The sequence below is a fragment of the Erpetoichthys calabaricus genome, chromosome 16 (genome assembly GCF_900747795.2).
Source record: "Erpetoichthys calabaricus chromosome 16, fErpCal1.3, whole genome shotgun sequence".
Lineage (NCBI taxonomy): Eukaryota > Metazoa > Chordata > Cladistia > Polypteriformes > Polypteridae > Erpetoichthys > Erpetoichthys calabaricus.
In genome coordinates, this window is record NC_041409.2 from 4545149 (window position 1) to 4569595 (window position 24447).

The following is a 24447-nucleotide window of genomic DNA, read 5'->3' on the forward strand; positions in this document are numbered from 1 at the left end:
TAAAAGACAACCCAGACCCCAATTTGCATTCCACATAACGTAAATGTTCTTGATTTGTTCCTCATTGGTTTCTGGCTTTGTCCCAGAAGGTTCAAAGCAGTCATTCTTGTGGACAGCAAGGACACTTGTCTTCATTTGAGAAAAGAAACCCGAAAAAAAGTAGAGATTAAAGATTTCAAGCCCTGAAGAATATAATAATTCTATTCATGTATAGTGCACTAGGAGTACAACTAAAATGTAGCTACAAAAAGCCAAATTAAAAAAAAAACTTCTATGATGAAAGTACAAAGTTTTGAGTCAGAATATAAATCATGTGACATGTATTATCTGTCTTAAAACTAAAATACAAACATTAATTAATTAGTTATGTAATATTACTTAATGTATAGTTTATGAATGTTTTATATCTATATGTTCTTTTATTTAGTAAATGCTTTCCAAAGATTCACACAGCAATTTATATTACAGTAAATCCTTGCTATCTGCAGATTCCACTCTCAAGGATGTGTTAATCTGCTATTATTAAAATATAACCCTTTTGGTGACACCCACAGTCTAATTGTGGTCCTCGGTGCGTGCCGTGGGATTGGGTGGCGACAGACATCAGGGAGTTGTTCAGCAGGTAGTTTTTTCTCTGATGCACATTGTCAGCTGGAGGACCTTGAATAATACAATACAATACAATACAATTTATTTTTGTTTAGCCCAAAATCACACAGGAAGTGCCGCAATGGGCTTTAACAGGCCCTGCCTCTTGACAGCCCCCCAGACTTGACTCTCTATGAAGACAAGGAAAAACGCCCAAATAAAAACCTTGTAGGGAAAAAATGGAAGAAACCTTGGGAAAGGCAGTTCAAAGGGAGACCCCTTTCCAGGTAGGTTGGGCGTGCAGTGGATGTCAAAAGAAGGGGGTCAATACAATACAATATAATACACAGAACAGAACAAATCCTCAATACAGTATAAAAATAAAAATTTTAGAAGTACGGAGCACAATTTAACAGTAGATGATATCACATAATAAGATTTGGGTATGTTTAGAGTCCTGGAGACCTCATCCATCAAGCTGCCGCCCCCATTTGGCCATTCCATGGCTGAAACAGTGCTGTGACAGCCAATCCGATGAAAGGACCCTTCTTTCCCACGATTCCTGTGATCCTACATCAGGGATGACTTTACCTTAGGCAGGCAAAACAACTTGGCAGGTGGGCCGTGGCACCAAGTGCCACATTTGAGTACTGAGAAGAGAAACAGAATAGGTGAAGGTTAGAATCCAATTATAACTATCATGTTACTTATGTTTTAGTGCTAATGACTAACAACAGAGATGCAGTATGTACAGTTAATCAGCAGCTCTAGTCAGGATATGCTAAACTGAATAGACAGGTTTAAGCTTTTCCTACTCGTATGCAATCGTTTGAATTGACTACAGCTGGAATCCAAACAAGGTGTAGAAACATCTTTACAATGATTAATAGAATGAGATGAATCTGAGCCAGATTTCCAGTTTTTTTTTTATCTGATAAATTTGCAAAAATTTCCAAAATCCTGTTTTTACTTTTTCATTTTGGGATATTATGTGTTATATAATAAGAGAAAAAATTTTTGCATAAGGCATATGACCTCAGATCAAGTTACATATGACTTCAAGTCAAAAAAAAGAGGAAAATAACTCAAAAGTCAATTAGATGTCTGTCTGTCTGTTTATCTGCCTATCTATCGATCTGTCTATCTATCTACTTGTGAAAGTTGTGATAATTGTGAAAGTTGAGTGTCTTTATGTTTTGTAGGCTCATCATTATCAATGGCAGATTCCAGTTTTGGTAACTTTAACCATAGTTATGCTTCTAGGTTCAGTCTATACCTTTATTTACTTTTAGAACAAGGATGAAATTTACCAAACATTGGCAGTTCTGTCGGAAACAATAGCTTTTGTCTGTTAATTAATATCAATAACACTAACATAAAATGTTCGATTACATGTATTTTATTATTAAGCATTGTTAAAATTCATATTCATTGTATATTATTTTTCCTTAGTCTAACAATTTCTAAAACTGTTTAAAAAGTGATGGCACAGAAAACAAGTTCACCAAAAATAATTTTTAATATTTGTGAACCAGACCTGAGATAGAGAGAGAGACTGAGACAGACATGCTGTGTACACGCTCATGTTGGAGGTTGCTTTAGAAGGAACATTAACTTTCACAGAAATCTTTTGGTCTTGGTACAAAGTGCAGAAACGAGGGGAGCGATTTTTCTCTGGGTTGATAATGAGCATTGAAAGACTTCGATTTGAAAAGACAGAAGTAGAGTGTCATAGCAGGAGCACTGTGAGACTGAGAAGTAGAATTGAACCACACCTAAGCATAGAGATTTGTGTTCGGTCTCTGGGTGACTAGTGGTCCTTTTACATCCCACTTTTTGCCCTTTGTGTGTTTATACAATGATATACAAGTACTTTTATGTAACAGTTGAACAACATTTTCAGTCACTTGTCGGTTTATTTAAAAACTAGGCAGTTTAAAGACAATTTTTAAAATTGTAATAGATTTTTTAATAATGTTAATTTTAAAAACATTGACTTAGATTAAAAGGGTTCTGATTAATGTGATTAGGGAAAAATAACATGTTATACCTTCAGAATTAATTGCATTTATTACTGTGTTAAGGTTGACAGCTCTGATATTATACAGATACAGGAAAAAAAAATATTTACAAATAGAAATAAAAAAAAGGAAAAAGTTTGCATATTATCTTTCATATCTTATTGGTTAGGTTCTGGCTTTTTTGTTTTGAGTACATTTATGATGTAACAAAATATCTTGCTTTATAAGTACAGGAAGAGCCTCCCTAATTTGAAATCCTTAGGACTGGAAGTATTTTGGAATACTTGCATATATATAATGAGATAATTTGGGGATGGGACCCAAGTCTAAATGCCAAATTTATGTTTCATATATACCTTGTACACATAGCCAGAAGGTAGTTTTATAAATAATTTTGTGCATGTAACAGTTTAGGCTCTGTAGCATCCGCAGAATAAATGTATCAGCTGTTAAACAACAGTAGGCGTTCAGTTTCCACCTATGATGCTGTGCTTTCATTAAATAGATTTCAGGGTTTCCACTTACCCTTCTGCACGCCAGCGGTTCCTGAAACCCCTCCTTTTGCTGTTCATTTCTTGGTGCTTCGTAATCCTCTGTACTTTGGGTGCTGGGGTTGCCTCAACCCTGCTCATTGTTGGTGTGTTGGTACCAAATGGGAGCACTAAATAAATTGGTCATAAACAGTAATTACCTGCTTGTGTGGTAATAACATCTGCTCATCACTACAAAAAATAAAAGGGAACATTGCTCAGAGTTCCACATGGGCAAGGGAGTTCAGGTGTGGAATTTTCCACTTGTGGAAACCTCTTAGTACTTAAAACGTTTTAGACTTGGGAACATTTTGGATTTTGGAATTTTGGATTAAGGGTGCCCATCCCGCACTTGTTTTTTGTGTGAAACTGTGTCTTTTTAGATTCAGAAAATAAAGCATTACTCAGCTTCTCTTTTTTATTTTTTCAGATACCTGTTATGTTCTATCATTTGCCATCATCATGCTAAATACAAGTCTTCATAATCCCAATGTGAGGGACAAGCCCGGTGTTGAACGCTTCATCTCCATGAACAGGGGAATCAATGAAGGTGGTGACCTGCCAGAAGAACTTTTGAGGGTAAGAGAAAAGTGGCTTTCATTGTTCTAGAATCTGTAATTAGTTGTGGCTTATAGATTGTCCTGCTTTACGAGTGAATTTAAACATGTGCATTACTGTCAAATTTATAGATCTAATATTGCTGAATATTTACCATATTGTGACTTAATATCCTTCAGAACCTGTACGACAGTATCAAGAGTGAACCGTTTAAAATCCCAGAAGATGATGGAAATGACCTTACCCACACATTCTTCAACCCTGATCGTGAGGGCTGGTTGCTCAAGCTAGGTGAGGATGAGTTTGAGGCACTGTTTACAATGTGTAAAGAAAAAAATCAATGAAGAGTCTTTGAAAAGTGTCTGTAATGAATAATATGCAGCATTCACTTCAAAGGTCTTTTCTGGAATTAATGATTTTTAAAAACCACAGTACTGGGCAAGCAGGTTGTTCCCTTTCTTTGTTTTGATTGCAATTTTTCAGTCTGCATCAGGTATTAGTTGGATAAACATTTAACCTTTCACCAGAAACTATTCAGAGTAAATTCAAGTGTTCTGAGGTTTTGTGTCTTTCATATCCACACTAACTTCAATCAGTTATACAGGCACAAATTGCAGTATGCATACTCTGGGTCTGTGGTTCATATTCTGGTTGAGGGAAAAGGCGGGGCAGATTTTGCATGTTCTTGACTAGATTAACTAATTTCTGTTTCTCTCTTTCTCATTCTTCTTTCTAACTTCTGCTCCAACCATCCTCCTGCTTTATTCAACTGCCTGCTTCTTCTTCTTGACAGGAGGTATGTACTGATCTCACTTCAGTAATGCAGTTATAGGCCATAGACTGGGATGGGATCACAGACTTTCTCCCTATTTCCTAAATTAAATTAAAAGCAAAAAAAGTGATTAAATGCTTTGAGTCTAGGATGTTATATTATGTGTCACATCTAACTCATCCATTATGTGGGTGCTAAAATACACTTTTTCCCCATATCATTAACAGGGGGTCGAGTGAAGACGTGGAAACGCCGTTGGTTTATCTTGACTGATAACTGCTTGTACTACTTTGAATATACCACAGTGAGTCTGATGTGTCCTGTCATTTATGTGCTCTGCTTTTAACTAATTATATCTATCTATCTATCTATCTATCTATCTATCTATCTATCTATCTATCTATCTATCTATCTATCTATCTATCTATCTATCTATCTATCTATCTATCTATCTATCTATCTATCTATCTATCTATCTATCTATCTATCTATCTATCTATCTATCTATCTATCTATCTATCTATCTATCTATCTATCTATCTATTTTGGATTTTATTTCTACCAGTTCAGTTAGACACATGTTCTCTTTATGAGTGTGTGTATGTGAGTGGACCCATTTGTGAACTGGCACCCTGTTCAGGGCTGTTTCCTTGTCTAATCGTCAAAGCTGCTGGAATAAACTCTGGCAACTCACCCCCAAACTCCTTATGATCTTAAATTGGTTTTAGCAGGTTTGAGAATGATACTTTTATATTTTATTTGTCCACTTACATTTCCATTTTAGGATCTTATCCTGAATGGTATGCCTGTCCACACTAATGTAAGCCATCTGACACTTTTCAATTCTTACATTATGTTGAGGGAACAGATGAATTACATTTTTTCTTGGTTACTGATACTAGATGTCATTACAAAATTATACCAGAAAAGATTCTTTTTATTAATCTCTTCTCAAGAAACATAAATCTGATTTAACTTGAAATCATTGTAAAGCAGACTACTAAATGTGTGGTTTTAATTTGTACTATTTTGGTAATGTGTATTTTTTTGTGTTTCTCAAAAAATATGCAATAACACCAAGTAGAGGTTTTAATTGTACTGAAAATGTGTTTTTTTTCCAATTATAAATATAACCATTCTAAATGATCTGTGGTTTATATAATAGAGGTTTACAAAAGAAGATGTGTACTAGGGACACATTTTAGCTGTGCCATGACAAATGTAGGACTAGGTTAACAGGCCATTGAGGACAAACCAATTACTTAGAACTGCCGCATTTAAAATGTGCCTTTTGAAATGAAAGGTCTGACTGATTGTAAACCTCCTTGGCTCTAATCCAGAGCATGACTCGGGCTTGGAATTCTATGCAATTATGGTTAAACCCAAGTCAGGCTTAGGGAAGAGCTCAATAACACAAGGTAACTGAAGCTTAATAATTCATTTTTACATTGTAACGAGCGCTGCAACAAAGGAGATTAGTCAGACACACACACTGAGATTACTGCACCATACTTCTGTCTGCTACAATATCTTTCTGTAATTTGGACTATTGCATTATTATATGGCATAATAGAGGAAATCTAGTTTAGATAAGCATTGTGGTCTAAAATGCCTTGTGTTAAAATGCCATGATTATATTCTGGCATGGTATGTTTGCATTTCCAATTAAACCGACATATTAACTTACTTTAGGTACTCCTTAATGTGTACAGTCAAAAGGTGGGTGCTGTAGTGTCTTGTCCATACTTTACTGGTATAGTTAGGCAGATTTATTGAATTGGGTATTTTGAGTACTGAACTCTGCATTTCCTGTGGCCCTTCATTATCAGCTTTCTTAACGGCATCCCTTTTGATGGGGTGTGACACATTGTTTACTTCAAATACATATTTTGCTGTTCATTTTTCATGAATATACTGTACCTGCCAATTCTTTCAAACATTTATCATTGTAACTGACCATCAGAGAGCGCACACAGTACCTGTGACAATGTATCATTCCTGTGACAATGTATCATTCGCATTTACCAATTGTCCATTTATGTCATCAAATGCCAATGTATAACCTGATGCTCCGGAAAAGTTTTTCCCTCACAACTGGTTATGTTTATTTTTAAAATGTGCAATGTGCTCTCTGCACAACCAACACAAATTTATGTCTAATAGTGTTCTTTAGGAGACTTTTCGACTGTATCGGTTTATTGTAATCCGAACCTTGCTCTCTGTCAGACCAGGTTAACAAAAGCACCACTGCTCTTTGCATTTTAAAATTACCAGCACTACTTTGAGCGTAGCTTTCATGAGGAGTTGGATTGGTTTAGAAATATGACATTCAATGAGCTGTCTAATTGTTCCCACTCAGTTTTAAGGAAAATTCACTCATGGTTGACTCCATGAGTCTAGGCTTGGGGTGACGTGTAATGGTAACGCTCTGGATAGTATTTTACTGCCATCTAATGAATGATATAACATCATGCTACAAAAAAAAAAATAAACATAAATATTTCCACTTTATGATAACTCTAAGGTCTCTCATCAATATTAATGAGTGGGGCGGAGCTTCCAATGGAAAATGCAATTGCAAAGCAGAAGCCATTAAGACCGTTCTAGAGTGAACTGAAACTGAACCATTGTTTGAATTGAGCAATAGTTATGATGATGTGAATTGGTCCTCAGTTGTTGACATGGAGGGTGTCATGCATGACACGGCACTGATCGGAATTGGTTGTGTGAAGTGTAACAAACTGGCAAAATATGATCAAGTGCAAGGAGAAAAGCAAGATGTTGAAAATCCCCCGAACCCCCCAAGCACTGTTCACAGTGCAGCAACTGTCAAGGTTGGTGTGAGGAGAAATGTTAAAATCATTAAGCCACGTGCTGTGGTAGCCTGCTTTAGCATAAGGTGTGCGTTGATCATGCTGGTCCGGCAATGATATTCTACCCTCCCATATGGCAATCTACAGAAAAAAATATAAGAAAAGTGCACAAAGAAAACTGTTTGTACAGTCTCAATTGCAACACTGGGCTGTACATTAGTGACTGTTTCAAAACATTTCACACAAAGAATGTGTAGTAAATCTGCATCAGTGCAGCAGTGAACACTAGACTTACCTTTTCTATTGTGTTTATTTTGACATTTTAGTACACATAGTAACATTCAATAACAGTGATTTGGGTTTTCATAACACAACTATGTGTTTGCTTCAGTGTTATTTTTTTCTGTTTAGTTGTATGCGCAACTTGATGACAATCCATTTGTACAAGAATGTAAGCAGCTATACATAATTAATCAGTTTAATTCAGATTGATTTACTTAAAAACCATTTTCCTTTTCAGTCTTGCTGTGTACAGTCTAATTTTTTAGCAAACTCAGCTTAGTTGTCATATTTTAAAGTTTTCCGTGATTTGTTCTTAGTTTCTTACCTAGAAAATATTTCTTTTTGGAGTATGTGAAATTTTTAGCTAGGCCCTTGGACCCTATGGTATTCTCAAAATATCTTGGATCATATATGCACATGTGCAGCCTTGAATTTTCAGCTCAGTTTTTTTTTTTTTTTTGTATAGCCCAAAATCACACAAGGACTTATGCAGTGGGCTTTAACAGGCCTTGTTTTTTCAAAGACCCCCTACGTTGCGTCCTTAGGAAGACAAAAAAAAACAATTGTAGGGGAAACCAATTCTTTGGTGGAAACCTTAGGAAAGGCAATTCAGAGAGACTTGTTTCTAGGTAGGTTGGGCGTACAGTAGGTGTCAAAAAATCCGGTAAATACAATGCACAGAACAGAACACAAGTAATCGTATTCACAGATCTAGAAAGTCAATATATCATTGCCTCTTCAGGAATACAAAACAGTAGTACAACAGTAATAGTACAGGTATAGAGCAAAATTCAAGAATTGATTATATCACATAAGAGGATTCAAAGTTGTTTAGAGTCCTAGAGACCTCAGTCAACAAGCTGCTTCCCTCCTGCTGGCCATTTCACAACGGAGTCAGTGCTGGACCGACCATTTTGATGAAAGGACCTTTGTATCCAATTACTCCAGTGCTCCTTTATCAGAGAAGATTTTTCCATAGGCAGACAAACAACTTGGCATTAGAGCAGTGGCACTAAGTGCCACTTGTGAGTACATAGAAGAGAAACAGAGTAGGTGAGTGTTAGCAACAAATTATAAATATACAGTCATATGAAAAAGTTTGGGAACCCCTCTTAATTGTTTGGATTTTTGTTTATCATTGGCATGCTTTCAAAGTAGCAACTTCCTTTTAATATACAGCCATATGAAAAAGTTTGGGAACCCCTCTTAATTCTTTGGATTTTTGTTTATTATTGGCTGAGCTTTCAAAGTAGCAACTTCCTTTTAATATATGACATGCCTTATGGAAACAGTAGTATTTCAGCAGTGACATTAAGATTATTGGATTAACAGAAAATATGCACTATGCATCATAACAAAATTAGATGCATAAATTTGGGCACCCCAACAGAGATATTACATCAATACTTAGTTGAGCCTTCTTTTGTAAATGAAACAACCTCTAGATGCCTCTTATAGCCTTTGACGAGTGCCTGGAGTCTGGATGGAGGTATTTCTGACCATTCTTCCATACAGAATCTCTCCAGTTCAGTTAAATTTGATGGCTGCTGAGCATGGACAGCCTGCTTCAATTCATCCCATAGATATTCGATGATATTCAAGTCAGGGGACTGTGATGGCCGTACCAGAACATTGTTCTTCTCCCTCTGCATGAATGCCTTTGTAGATTTCGAACTGTATTTTGGGTCATTGTCTTGTTGGAATATCCAACCACTGCATAACTTCAACTTTGTGAGTGATGCTTGAACATTATCCTGAAGAATTTGTTAATATTGGGTTGAATTCATCTGACCCTCGACTTTAACAAGGTTCCAGTCCCTGAACTAGCTACACAGCCACACAGCATGATGGAACCTCTACCAAATTTGACAGTAGGTAGCAGGTGTTTTTCTTGGAATGCAGTGTTGGTCTTCTGCCATGCAAATCGCTTTTTGTTATGACCAAATAACTCCATTTTTGTCTCATCAGTCCAAAGCGCTTTGTTCCAAAATTAATCTGGCTTGTCTAAATGAGCATTTGCATACAACAAGCGACTCTGTCTGTGGTGTGAGTGCAGAAAGAGCTTCTTTCTCATCACCCTGCCATTCAGATGTTCTTTGTGCAAATTGCGCTGAATTGTAGAACAATGTACAGATACACCATCTGCAGCAAGATATTCTTCCAGGTCTTTGGAGGTGATCTGTGGGTTGTCTATAACCATTTTCACAATCCTGTGCATATGCTGCTCCTGGATTTTTCTTGGCCTGCCAGACCTGCTGGGTTTAACAGCAACTGTGCCTGTGGTCTTCCATTTCCTGATTCCATTCCTTACAGTTGAAACTGACAGTTTAAACCTCTGAGATGGCTTTTTGTAGCCTTCCCGTAAACCATGAGACTGAACAATCTTTGTTTTTAGATCTTTTGAGAGTTGCTTTGAGGATCCCATGCTGTCACTCTTCAGAGGAGAGTCAAAGGGAAGCACAACTTGCAATTGACTACCTTAAATACCTTTTCTCATGATTGGACACACCTGTCTATGAAGTTCAAGGCTTAACAAGCTAATCCAACCAATTTGGTGTTGCAAGTAATCAGCATTGAGCAGTTAATTTAACACCACTGTTATCTTTTTTGTTGAAAGTAGAGTTAATTATTATGCAGGCTGAGATGGGTTCCCAAACTTTTTCATATGACTGTATTACTTATGTTCTAGTACAAATGACTAACAGCAGAGATGTAGTATGCACAGTTAATCAGCAGCTCTAGTCTGGATATGCTAAACTGAAGTAGTGAGTCTTCCGCCGGGATTTAAAAGCTGAGACTGAAGGGGGCACCTCTTAAGGTTTAAGATTCCTTTATTGTCATTGCATAACACATACAGTGAGATTCAGCTACACTACTTGAAATGCTTAAAACTATACTGTTAAAAACCACACATCTAATATTCTAACGTATACAACTCACACATTACACAATTGTCAGCATATGACAAAAAAGTATTTTTAATAATTGCCCAAATTAAGATAATAAATAATAACGATGCATATGATATTTCACAATTCCGTCTATAAGCTGTGCGATTTCAGTACAGAATTTAATATAGTAATCACTTTGGGTTAGAAACTGATCATCAGTCTTGTGGTGTGTGCTGTAATAGACCTATATCTCTTCCCTGAGGAAGAAGTTCAGACAGTTCATGTGCTGGGTGATACAAGTTTATGATGCTGGATGTCTTCTGTAGACATCAAGAGGTTTAGATGTCTTTCAAGGTAGGCAAAGGTGTGTTGGTAATTTTCTCTGCTGTTATGATTCTCTGTAGAGCCTTTTTTTCATCTGTTAAGCTGTTTGCATACCACACGAGTATCCCATGAGTTAGGACACTCTCCATGGAACAAAGATAAAAATGCACCAGAATCTTTTGTGCCAGATCAACTTTCCTGAAGTTGAAGTTTCTTAGAAAGTAAAGTCACTTTTTATTGTCCTTGTGAGATCTTCTAAGATGTAGGTACCCAAGATCCTAAAACTAGAGACTCTCTCCATTTTGTCACTGTTTACATTCAGGGGCTGATGATCATCCTGCTTCTTCTTGAAAACGATGATCAGTTTTGTAGTTTTTTTTCGTGTTAAGTATCAAGTTATTCAGTCTGTCAGTCATACTTCCTCCCTGTAGGCAGTCTCGTGTCCATCACTGATCAGCTGCACTATTATTGTATCATCTACAAATTTAATAATGGCATTGGTGTTGTGGGCTAGTATGCAGTCATATGTATACAGAGAGTAAAGGAAAGGGCTCAACACACAGCCTTGTGGTGTTCCTATGAGAAGTGACAATGTTTGTTAAAAAGTCCTGTATCCACAGGCAGATGTTACGTTGGAGGCTTAGGTTGGACATCTCGGAAAACAGTCTGCTGGTTATGATAGTAAAGAAGAACTGTAATCCACAAACAGCAGTTGTGCATATGTTCCACGCTGTTATAGGTGAAGCAGTACAGTGTGGAGGACAGTGGAAATGACGTCATCTGTTGACCTGTTGGGTCTATATGTGTATTGGTAAGGGTCTAGAGTGGGTGGGAGAGCACTCTTATTTTATTAATCCTTGCAATCATAAGCAGACCAGCATCTTGAGATCTTAATGTGCACTCTGTTTTGTAAGTAATGATAAGTTCAGATAAGTAGGCAGGATCTTGGCCATTTCAGAATTTATATGTTAAAAGGAGGATTTTAAAATAACTAACAGAGAGCCAGTGTAAGAATTTAACAACTGGCGTTATGTGTTTGTATTTTCTTGTTCTTGCAAAAATACTTACAGCAGTACATCTAATTAAGGATAACGTTAGAGAAATGTAATTTGGCCTAAAGGAAAGGCATGACTGGGTGTCATCTGTGTACGAGTTTTCAATAATAAATCCCAGTGGAAGCATGTAAAGTGAAAACAGTACAGGTCCAAGTTCTGAGTCCTGTGGAACACCATATCTCACTTCTGTGTATAATGATGGAGTACTGTCAGCACATTTCTGTACATACTGGAATCAATTTGATAAATAAGAACTAAATTAGACAAGAGCATTGTTTGTATGCCCAATATCATTTTCAGCCTGTGTAGTAAAATAGAATGGTCAATGATGTCAAACAGTGCAATGAAGTCTAAGAACATAATTACAGTGGAATTTCCTTCATCAGAGGATATCAGAATGTCGTTTATAGCATGCTAGGTCTGACTTCTCAAGTAATGGTTGAATGACTGATAGTTTTAGTGCATCAGGTACTGTGCCATGCAATAGTGAGCTTTTGATAATACTAAGAATAGGTGCTACAAGAACATCCATTGTGCTTTTTACAGTTTTGTTGGCACCGGATCTAGGGAACAAGTAGTAGGTTTTGTTTTAGAAATTAAAAGTTGAGACTTCCTGTTCTGTTACAGGATTAAAATTTCTTAAGTGTTAAATGCAAGGTGAGACAGGTTTTACCAAGATAGTATGACATTTCCATTGTGATGCTGAGATCTAGGGTCTTTTATTTTTGATTTTCTCAATAGAGAAGTTAATGAAGTTTGTACTGCTAATGTCTCTGCAGTGTAGTTCTTAATTCCATTTGTTAAATTAGCCACTGTTCTATCAACTCAATAGGTTTGTGCCTTTTGTAAAGGATACAGCCCTTTTAAGTACTTATTATAGTTTTTTTGTGATTTTAATTATTAAGGTGAGAACTTGTACTCTTATGTAGTAGCTGTCATAATTATCATGAATCATGTTGGTTACTTATGTATAATACAATTTAGCTGTTTCCCCATTTAACATAAATTGGGCTCGAGCCAATCTAATCTGAGATCACTCAGAGATCGCAGGTGTTCACATTCCAAAGCCAATGAGCTTAAGCAGAAGAGCCGCTCTTGTAAGTTTAGCGCTTGACAATCTCTCCCTCTCTCTCACATACATACATACCCTCCATACAGCTTCTCAGAATGGAGCTGTCCCTTCTGACATTATCTCTCTCTGTCTCTCTGCCTGGTCTGTGCAGACCCACTCAAATTTTCATGCCAAAAATTGCTATTATTTGTACCAGTATGTGAATGTGTAAAACATATGCAACTTGTTTGAATAACATGTTTCATTTAATGTTGTTGTCTCCACCCCCAACCTCCGGTTTAGAAATAAAAATGTATTTGTTTTTAAATCCTTTTCCTCTGTTTTGCCAGCATACCTGGAAAACTTAATATACCTGTAATGGTCATGAGATATTATTTACAATCAGAGCATAAGAATGGGAAATGAATGCTAAAACATTATTCTGTGCTAGGAAACTGTTTAATTGAGCCATATTAAATTTTTTTGCTTTTAGTGTAATTGTTCTATTTCTGTATGTTGCAGAACCAATATAATTCTTTGCTAACTCTCAATCTCATTAAGTCAAGACATTTTTATTATAAAAAATAAATAACCCAACATACATTTCATACAAAATACAATCAAAAGTGACTCATTATGGTAATTAATAAATTGTTCATCATTCCAAAGTCCTTCATTATTTTATTTGATGTTACTGTCAGGCAAAATCCATGAGTAGGACATGGGCTCAAATGTAGCAGCTTATGTAATCGGAGAGTTTAAAACCAGTTTTCTGTTTTTTCAAGAAGATATATTAAGTGTGCTAGGTAGGTATCAATTTGATATGAGCAATAGGGCAATTTTTTATTATAGTTCATCTTTTCACGGTCTTCATCTCTTAGCTCCCCCCCCCCCCCCATCTCTCCCTCCTGCCCTCTCTCTCTCTGTAAAGAGCATTTTGTTTATTGATCGTGTTTAATTTCTGGGCAAGGCTTAGACACTGCTTTCTCCTTAGTTATGGGCATGTTTGTTTGCAAATCAAATACTCCTATTAATGTTTTGTTAATATCCCTGATGCACTTTCTTCTTTTGCTTTCTCTGTAACTAGAATTGTCTGGCAAGTTAACAATTATATAAAAAATTTTGCTCTGTACCATTTTAAAGTGCGTCTGTAGGTTTTTATATTTCTAAAGGGCTTTGTCTTACAATTTATATAACATCTACTTTCCGAGTACAAGCTAAAACACTCTGTGTATGAATGCAAGCTACAATCTATGTGTAAATATATAAATACAGCACAATCACAGAGACATAATGATTATTATACTCACTGCACACTACCATAGCATTCAGTAAAATTATAACGCTCTGTACGATAAAGCATCAAAAAAAGCAACGACAAGAGAAAAAAAGAGTATATTCATGGAAATTTACATATAGACAACTGACCAAAAGAAGTGCCCAAGTAAATGAGTTGTATGAGTGATAATCAAAGCACATAATTAAATGCATTTTAGGTGTAAAGTGCTACACAGAACACAACTGGTGGTCTACCAAGTTGTTCTAAAATGTCATTTGTTCAAATAAATCAACCTTTACCTTGTCCTTGGCAAATAGAAGAGTTATGTGTGTGGTACATGTCAAAATACATCTGCAGGTTCAAATCTTGCTTTAAAACCATAACCATGAACCGTTCTAGTGGTTGTGTTGTGGTATACAGTGCATTTTCTTGGTACAGTTTAGTTTCTTTTAATAGCTTATAAGACGAGATAAATGCCTTTTAAATATAAAACAGTTCTTTGTTAAGTTTAAGGAAAATACTTTGGTTTAGCAGCAATTGGAATGGTCTGGTTTCTTGTGTACTGTAGGATATGCCCAATCATATACACTGTTTCTATCCAGTTTGAAGAACTGTTACTTTAGCATACCTTTGAAAAGCAGCTAATGTGGATGTTTGTGCAGTAAAAATGTATGCTCTCTACTGTTTCAGTTGAGTTGTTGGCCATTAAGCATTTCTCATCCTCAATTTCCTCTTTGTGTCCTCCTATGAAAGCTGCTGAAGTGGACTTTGGTTTTAATTATTTTATTGCAGTATGTATGTATGAATGAATGCTTATGTGTCTAAATATTGCACAATTTAGTATTTTCATATTACTAATGGGGCAGCACGGTGGCGCAGTGGTAGTGCTGCTGCCTCGCAGTTAGGAGACCCAGGTTCGATTCCCGGGTCCTCCCTGCGTGGAGTTTGCATGTTCTCCCCGTGTCTGCGTGGGTTTCCTCCGGGCGCTCCGGTTTCCTCCCACAGTCCAAAAACATGCAGGTTAGGTGGATTGGTGATTCTAAATTGCCCTAGTGTGTGCTTGGTGTGTGGATGTGTTAGTGTGTGTCCTGCAGTGAGTTGGCACCCTGCCCGGGATTGGTTCCTGCCTTGTGCCCTGTGTTGGCTGGGATTGGCTCCAGCAGACCCCCGTGACCCTGTGTTCGGATTCAGCGTTGGAAAATGGATGGATGGATGGATATTGCTAATGTAACAGTGGTAGCACTAGTGCCTTGCAACAAGGAGACCAAGGTTTACCTCTTGGTGCTTCCTGTATGGAGTTTACATGTTCTCCTCATGTCTGTGTGAGTTGGGTTTTTTTTTTCGCTCTGGTTTCTCCTCACATTCTGAAGACGTGCAGGTTAGGTCGGTCAGTGTTGTTAAATTGGCCCTTGTGTGTGCATGCAAGTGTATGTGTGCACCCTGCAATGGTCTTGGCACCCTATCCAGGGATTGTTCCTGCCTTGCGCTTGATGTTTGTTGGGATAGGCTTCAGTTTCATCACAACCCTGCTCTGGATAAATGGGTTAAGAAAATAGATGGATGAATGGATGGATTTTACTGTTTTACAGTTTAATTTCCGTGTATGTGCTCTGCAAATATAATTGGGAAAAAAATAGTATTTACAGTTGTCTTAAATAGAATGACAGATATAGTAACTGGAATTTAATAAATGCAATTATAGATAATTTAATAATCCTTCATTGTTTAATTTGCTGTCTGATGAGCCTTTCCAAGTAAAAGCTTTAAACATTTTCACAGTGTTGATCAAACGAGTAAAGTCAAATACTGATGGGTTTTTGTTATAATGATCTATTTGACAGTAAATACTTTTCCTTGAACGGAGTAATTAATTTTTATAAGTCATCGTTCCTCTTTATTTACAAAGTAATTCTGAAAGAATTTAAAATCTAAGTTTTAAGAGTGCATTTTACTCGATTTAAGCCTATGGTGAAAGTAATTGTATGTACATACAATTAACAGCATTTTTCTCGTCGTTCATGCATTTTTGAATATTATTAAATAAGGAGAACATAAATCTAAAAGATCGTGCCTTTGACATGATATAACTTTGATGGTATAAGTGTTTATCATGTTACAAGTATTTACCATGGTTTGCTTCAATAATAAACCAGAGAGTTTTAAGGCCATATTGTAACAGGATGCACTGAGCTGTCAGCGTCAGATTATGTTTGTGGTTGTTATTATTAGGCATATGTGGATGTATTGATGGACCTTTTTATTTTTTATTTTATTTTGAATTACAGGACAAAGAGCCAAGAGGAATTATTCCATTGGAAAATCTAAGCATACGGGAAGTAGAAGATCCTAGAAAGCCAGTAAGAATTAATAATCTTTTGTCTTACTTAAACCTCAGTTTTTATGTGGATGTAATGGTGACCCACTAAGTAGTACATGCTGCATGTTTAAGAAATACATAGCAGCTAGCTTTAACAAGAAATTAAAGAACGTTCATTCTTGTAGGCTGCCACAAAATTCATCAGATTTATAAATAGTACAAAATTAACTTTTATTTATTAGTAGTTATTAAGTGGCATCAAGTAAAACATTATTAATAAAGTACATAATGAAGAACCTTATTTATATTGATATGCAGCTACATGAGTCAAGTTATGCCCCATCCAGAGACTTACCCCCCCCTATCTTTCTTCTGGCTTGCCTTCAGTTAATATTTATTCCTTTTTCAGTGGTGAGACAGCAACAAGAATAATTTACACAGATATATCTTAATGTTCAAATATTGTTCTGTTCATTCCTATATGTCCACCTGTCTTTTTAATCTGAAAGGGAGACAAAGTTGTAAGAGTAAATGATTGTCTAGGCACAAAAACCAAATTGTAGTCATCTTGAATATTCTTGTAATCAGATTATGATGATTAATAGAACTGGAACCGGTTGCACTTGCCCATCTCATTTGCTGCAAAGTTCCTTTCCTTACCAAAAGTTTTTACATGCTGCTTTTTTATTTTAGAACTGCTTTGAGTTGTACATCCCCAATAACCGAGGTCAGTTGATTAAAGCCTGCAAGACAGAGGCAGATGGGCGAGTAGTGGAGGGCAATCACATGGTGTATCGAATTTCTGCTCCCACCCCAGAGGAAAAGGATGAATGGATCAAGAGTATAAAGTAAGTTTTTATTTCTAGTTTTGGTTTTTTTTTTCATATGATGACATCTCATCTTACTGTGTTTTTGTCTTTCAAGGCTGGTTTATGTAGTCAGTTAAATTATTTACTCACATAATACCTGTGTTCAAAATTAAGTAAATTTTATAAAATTATTTGTCTAAACCAGATTTTTTTTGTCCTCTGAATCTTTTGACAATGAATGTTTATCTTGCTGAACAGTTTTTCTGTGTTTGTTCATCTCAAAAGTCTCATCTGTCTTTTCCCACTCTTAAAGTTTTCCCACCTTTCCACCAGTCTCCATTCCCAGTTAACATCAGTGACACTGGAAGATGAGCTTTGCCGTGCTAATTTGTTTCTCTTGTTTAGAGTGGTCACTACTATCTATTTTCTATTAATAATTCCACACACGCCACCCCTACAGTAATAAGCTGTGCTACCTCATTTTCTGTGACTTGGTGAGGGCTATATTAGTAGCACAAACACAAGTGGTTTGACAGACTAGACTACATTTTCCCTAACAGCATTTTGACGGTTCTTCTGGGGGAATTACCATGTACTTCAGTACAGCTGAGGGGGATAATCCATCCAGCCTGTTCTGGATTTGCCGTGAGGTGGTCTTCCAGTGAGCTATGCTTGGTACACCACCTTTACAAAGTAGCAACCTAGAAAGTGGGACGCTGTATTTATAAATGAAAGAATGAGATCACTACCAAGAACTCCTCGCTATAAGGATGGATGAAAATGTAGGTTGACCCGTAAATTGAAAGCTTTTTCTGAGGACTTCACTGCAACTTTAACATCATAATTCTACAATGTTTCTGAAACTTCCATAGCTGCCTCGGATTCATTGGTTTGTCATGCAGTTATATCTAACCTCACCTGTGAACAAAATTTCCTGAAACTGATTGAATTGGTTCCATCATTAGGGTTTTAGCTAAAGTGTTACAGCCAGATGCCCTTCCGGACACTAACCCTCTCTGTTTGTCCTGGCTTGGGACCAGCACCAAGTTGGTCTGGTTTGCACCCCAGTGCCTCAATCAAAGTAAATGTAAGGTTTTTAAGACAATGGTAAGACCAAAAATGATGTTCTGAGCGGAGACATGGGCAGTTAAGGGAGCACAAGAGAAGAAGTTAGATGTGTCAGAAAAGAGAAGAATGAGAATGTTGAGATGGATGTGAGGAGTTAAAAAAAAAAAAAAATAATAAGAAATGAGAAATTCGGAGGTATAAGAAAAGTGGGAGAGATACCTAAGAAAGTACAGGAAAATAGATTGAAGAGGTATGGACATGTGATGAGGAAAGACAATGAACATGTGGGCAGAATAATGATGGGAATGGAAGTACAGGGGAGGCCAAAGTGGAGGTGGTTGGATAAAGTAAAAGACAATGTGTAGGAAAAGGGATTGACTGGCGAGGGGGTGCATGATAGAGTTGTTTGGAGAAGGTTGATCAAGTACATCGACCCCACATAGAAGTGGGAAACGATGAAGAGCAAGAAGAAGAAGGTGAAGTTACAAAATGCTGTCAAGCCTATTGTGTTGCTTTTTTATGTAAACAGACTTACAACTACAGATATATTCATTCATTCTAGGGGAGAAATAGACAGGGGTATTGCCATGATGTGGACAAGCTTTAGGGCAACACATTTAGCAAACTGCATTTATGTTCATCTTGAATCATTAATGGGACAATAGTGTGTACATACAAAATTGAAGAACAAAAAATGTTGGAAAACAAACCCCGAAATACACGTAGACCCCTACAATCTATGCACATACAACATTGGATATTTGTGGTATGAGTTGCTAATGGTGTTGCTGTGCATTATTTATAAAGACAGTTATCACACAGTAATTGCAATTGTCCAATTCACTAAAGTGCCAAGTGAAAAATACTGTTTATTTAATATTAAAAAAAACAAACTATAATATACATCTCAAAACTAATGTGTCTTGATTACATTGTAGTCTTCATTACACAGAGATTACCTGTTGCAGTTGCTCAATTATTTGTTTGAGTGCACAGTTGAAGCTAGCAGTGTGTTAATGATTTTACAAGTGTAGTGGTAAAAGATGCAACAGTTACCGTTTGGCATTTCACTTAAAGGCAACAGCCATTTTGTAGTTTATGTCTTTAATTAGAACATGCTAGCTGTGTCATTTTGGTCATTTTTGAACCCAGAAACTGAAATTTAAGAATACCAGTGCCTTGCAACACAACTGAGCAGGATAATAGGTTTCGGCATTGTTAATGCAATTAGAAATGTTTCTCTAATAATCAGTTAGTTCTAACACATGACTAGTTAAGGAAGGAAAAATTGAATTTACCATTGGTGTATTGAAATAATCACTGCTAAAAATGGGGCTTTGCAGCCTAATGTGAAAAATAAATTAAAACTCAGTCATTTCAAGTGTTAATAGCTATTATACACACTAGTATAATTTATTATTTATTAAAGAAGTTACAAACATTGAGTAAGATTAAACAAAAGATAAAGGTTATATTTTTATCAGAAAACTAGAAGACAAATCATTTATTTGAATTAGTATATATGAAATTAGAAATTTTAAAAATTATGTTACAATTTACATATGGTCTGAGTTGGTAAAAATGTATTGACTTTGACTCCACTCCACTTTGACTCCTGATCAGCCCACTGTTTTATCAGTATTTTTACATTTTTCTCTGCTCTTCCACACACAGAAAGCTTTACCTGCTCCCTAAATGTACGCAATTTTTGACTTTTATAAAAAAAAATATATAAATACAGTGCATCCGGAAAGTATTCACAGCGCATCACTTTTTCCACATTTTGTTATGTTATAGCCTTATTCCAAAATGGATTAAATTCATTTTTTTCCCTCAGAATTCTACACACAACACCCCATAATGACAACGTGAAAAAAGTTTACTTGAGGTTTTTGCAAATTTATTAAAAATAAAAAAAGAGAAATCACATGTACATAAGTATTCACAGCCTTTGCTCAATACTTTGTCGATGCACTTTTGGTAGCAATTACAGCCTCAAGTCTTTTTGAATATGATGCCACAAGCTTGGCATACCTATCCTTGGCCAGTTTCGCCCATTCCTCTTTGCAGCACCTCTCAAGCTCCATCAGGTTGGATGGGAAGCGTTGGTGCACAGCCATTTTAAGATCTCTCCAGAGATGTTGAATCGGATTCAAGTCTGGGCTCTGGCTGGGCCACTCAAGGACATTCACAGAGTTGTCCTGAAGCCACTCCTTTGATATCTTGGCTGTGTGCTTAGGGTCGTTGTCCTGCTGAAAGATGAACCGTCGCCCCAGTCTGAGGTCAAGAGCGCTCTGGAGCAGGTTTTCATCCAGGATGTCTCTGTACATTGCTGCAGTCATCTTTCCCTTTATCCTGACTATTCTCCCAGTCCCTGCCACTGAAAAACATCCCCATAGCATGAATGCTGCCACCACCGTGCTTTACTGTAGGGATGGTATTGGCCTGGTGATGAGCGGTGCCTGGTTTCCTCCAAATGTGACTCCTGGCATTCACACCAAAGAGTTCAATCTTTGTCTCATCAGACCAGAGAATTTTCTTTCTCATGGTCTGAGAGTCTTTCAGGTGCCTTTTGGCAAACTCCAGGCGGGCTGCCATGTGCCTTTTACTAAGGAGTGGCTTCCGTCTAGCTACTCTACCATACAGGCCTGATTGGTGGATTGCTGCAGAGATGGTTGTCCTTCTGGAAGTTTCTCCTCTCTCTACAGTGGACCTCTGGAGCTCTGACAGAGTGACCATCAGGTTCTTGGTCACCTCCCTGACTGAGACCCTTCTCCCCCGATCGTTCAGTTTAGGTGGCCGGCCAGCTCTAGGAAGAGTCCTGGTGGTTTCGAACTTCATCCACTTACGGATGATGGAGGCCACTGTGCTCATTGGGACCTTCAAAGCAGCAGAAATTTTTCTGTAACCTTCCCCAGATTTGTGCCTCGAGACAATCCTGTCTCGGAGGTCTACAGACAATTCCTTTGACTTCATGCGTGGTTTGTGCTCTGACATGAACTGTCAACTGTGGGACCTTATATAGACAGGTGTGTGCCTTTCCAAATCCTGTCCAATCAACTGAATTTACCACAAGTGGACTCCAATGAAGCTGCAGAAACATCTCAAGGATGATCAGGGGAAACAGGATGCACCTGAGCTCAATTTTGAGCTTCTTGGCAAAGGCTCTGAATACTTATGTACATGTGATTTCTCAGTTTTTTTATTTTTAATAAATTTGCAAAAATCTCAAGTAAACTTTTTTCCCGTTGTCATTAATGGGGTGTTGTGTGTAGAATTCTGAGGAAAAAATGAATTTAATCCATTTTGGAATAAGGCTGTAACATAACAAAATGTGGAAAAAGTGATGCGCTGTGAATACTTTCTGGATGCACTGTATATATATCTAGTATGCACAGTCTAGCTTCAGAGACTACGTGATCTAGTTTGTGGCCCCCATTCTCTTATTTCTCACCAATTGACTTAAATAAATAATAGGTGTTTAAATAATGAAAAATGCAACCTTATCCACAGATAAACCATTATGGATGCATTCCAATAATTATTTTAGATGTATGTTGCACTGGTATAATTTATCTATAGGTGTAAGAATTATGGTAAATTATATAAAGTAGTGCTGTTTTTGCATCCATAACATGACTTCAACCTCCAAAACCAGAATTATTTTGATGCAGATTTACCCCATGTTCATGTGTTGTTTAGTTATTTGAAGTAATGGTTATTTGAATATTCATTGAAATGTACCAGTATTGGCTGATCTTGTGAAGTGTTACTAAGCTTTATAACATTTAGTGGTTTGAGTTTTATTCTGAAAGAGTCTCACCTTGAGATGTAATAGTAGCAACACTGATCTTTGTTTAATGGACTTATCTGTTCATGTATCTATCTTTGCTTGTCCATCTGTCTTTTTCATAATTTTTTTTCAATGCAGAAACAAAAATGCCACTTTTGTACTTTCGCCAACAGGTCTGCTGTTAGTGTCGACCCATTCTATGAAATGCTGGCAGCAAGGAAGAAGCGTATCTCTTTGAAAAAGAAGGAGGAGCAGGCATGAGGATAACTGATGAATGGATTAGCACTGTTTGCTTAGGGAAAAAAAAAATCGCTGATATCCTTCCCTCTGTTTTTCAATGGCTTGTATGCCCCAAATTCTTGGCCCTTCTGGTTACTTGGATATTGGACATAGAGCCCTGAAGTCCTGTTGGGATTACTTATCGCTTCCCTTTGGGGTTTGACACTCCAGAACAGAACACTACTGGGACTGTGGTTTTATGGTTTACTGCAGATGGCAACTAGGAGGATTTTTAGGTAACATGCACAATGTTGGCCACAGAAATGAGCTTAGTGGACTTGGCAATGAGTAACATAGCCTCATGTCGGGAACTGAAGCCTAAGGAAGTGCTTTTTTTCTTGAACGTGGCAGAGTCACTGTCTGCACTAGAATGCTGCAGGTGAATGATTTCAGTGACCTATGGAAAAAGTGTTAGGGTTAAGTGATGAACTCTAAATAAAACACAAAGCAGCTCTTTTATAAGACTCATCTTCTCCAAGGAAGGCGGTAGGAAGTGCTAGATGATGTTGTAGAGGCAGTTTTGCATGTTTTTTTAAATATATTTCTTTATCTTTTTTACATATGTGTATATAGATATATATATAATGTGTTTTGAATGAAGTATGTTTTTTTCTTTTTTCAAAAGTGAATTTAAATGAAGATTGTACAGTTTTATTCTTTTTCATTTATGTTTTAATTTAAATTGCACTGTTAAACTTTTGTATTGAGCCTAGTGCCTCCAGTTTTTGTTAGACTATTTGTTTCTTTTTTTGATGTCTGTTGTCATGGTATGTCAGCCTCCCCCATTCAGTATGTATATTTAGTATACTGTTGTGTTTTTCTTTCTTTTTTTTTCTTTGCTGGTAGATTATCCTGATGGATTTCCTCACTTTGTTTCCTCATTGTGGACCACACTAATTTAATTTAAATAGATTCTTTATTTTTTGTTTCTTAAACATGACCAACTGTGCACATTTTTCTAAGAAATAAGATTAGATTTTTAGTATTGCTCTCCCTGCAAGTATTCCCCAGACTCCATTGTATGTGTGTGCAGGCAGATGTGAGAGTGAAACATGAATGTGTGTATACCTGCAAGAATGGAACTGTGTTGGGGGGTGGGGGGCATGTGATGGTTTGGAATTCTGAATCGAAGTCTAAACACTGTCATGGATACATGCATTGTGCCAAATGAATAATAATAAATGGCATCTTATGGCCTGTACAGTCTTTTTGTTAATTAAATCAAACAAGCAGTTTTAATATAAGTAACTGGACAAACAAATGGCTTTTGTATACTGCATGAATCACATTTTCTCCTAATGTAGCTGATGTTTTAGCTGCTCTTTATAACAATTGATGATATGGTCTAAGAACATAAGGAAAAGGTTTGATTATAAAAGGGACATAAGAGTCACAAAACATCTTAGCCCAGTTCAGACTAATTTCAAATCTTGTTTTCTTGAATCTCAGCAAAACTGCTTGCACATGGAAGCAATCTTACTTTAATTGTAGCTGCTGTACAGACATAATTTGACATATAATAAATAGAAGGATGAGGAGGGTGAGAACCTCAAAGAACAAACTAAACGAAAACAATTGGTAACCTGTAAAAAGATTCACAGAAATACAAAGACAAGTACGAACTCAACAGAAAATCTGAATGCACACAATTTCTATAGCAGTTCAAAGTATAAAGATGTTGACTATGAATTCAATAACTACATTAAAACAACTACTGTTTTAGGCATTGGCTCCACAACAAGGCTAATATATCTTAACATAGTCTGGAGTACTAGGGTGTTGTACCGTGTTAGCCATTGTGAATGTAGAGAAAAGCCAAGCAAAATGACACCTTTTATTGGCTAACTAAAAAGATTACAATATGCAAGCTTTCGAGGCAACTGGGGAATTTAATTAATTGACATAGAATAGCATTAATTAATTTCTGGAGAGGGAAACAGGTGGGACCGGAAGTGCAAGGCTTTTCAGCATGGAAGGTAGACTTCAGAATTTTCAGATTTAGGCTATACACCAGTGT

The 24447-nt window shown here is 36.7% G+C and overlaps 1 protein-coding gene across 1 annotated transcript in view; it reads left to right on the top strand.

Annotated features, from left to right (window-relative positions):
* cyth2 (cytohesin 2) overlaps nt 1-23636 on the top strand; it is a 68162-nt gene extending 44526 nt beyond the window's left edge. Inside the window, exons 7-12 of the mRNA XM_028821756.2 lie at nt 3570-3718; nt 3877-3988; nt 4697-4773; nt 16450-16521; nt 17175-17329; nt 22325-23636. Coding sequence (XP_028677589.1) covers nt 3570-3718; nt 3877-3988; nt 4697-4773; nt 16450-16521; nt 17175-17329; nt 22325-22412 — 653 coding nt within the window. The 3' untranslated portion in view covers nt 22413-23636. The remainder of the gene's footprint in view (nt 1-3569; nt 3719-3876; nt 3989-4696; nt 4774-16449; nt 16522-17174; nt 17330-22324) is intronic.
* Nucleotides 23637-24447: the final 811 nt, after the last annotated feature.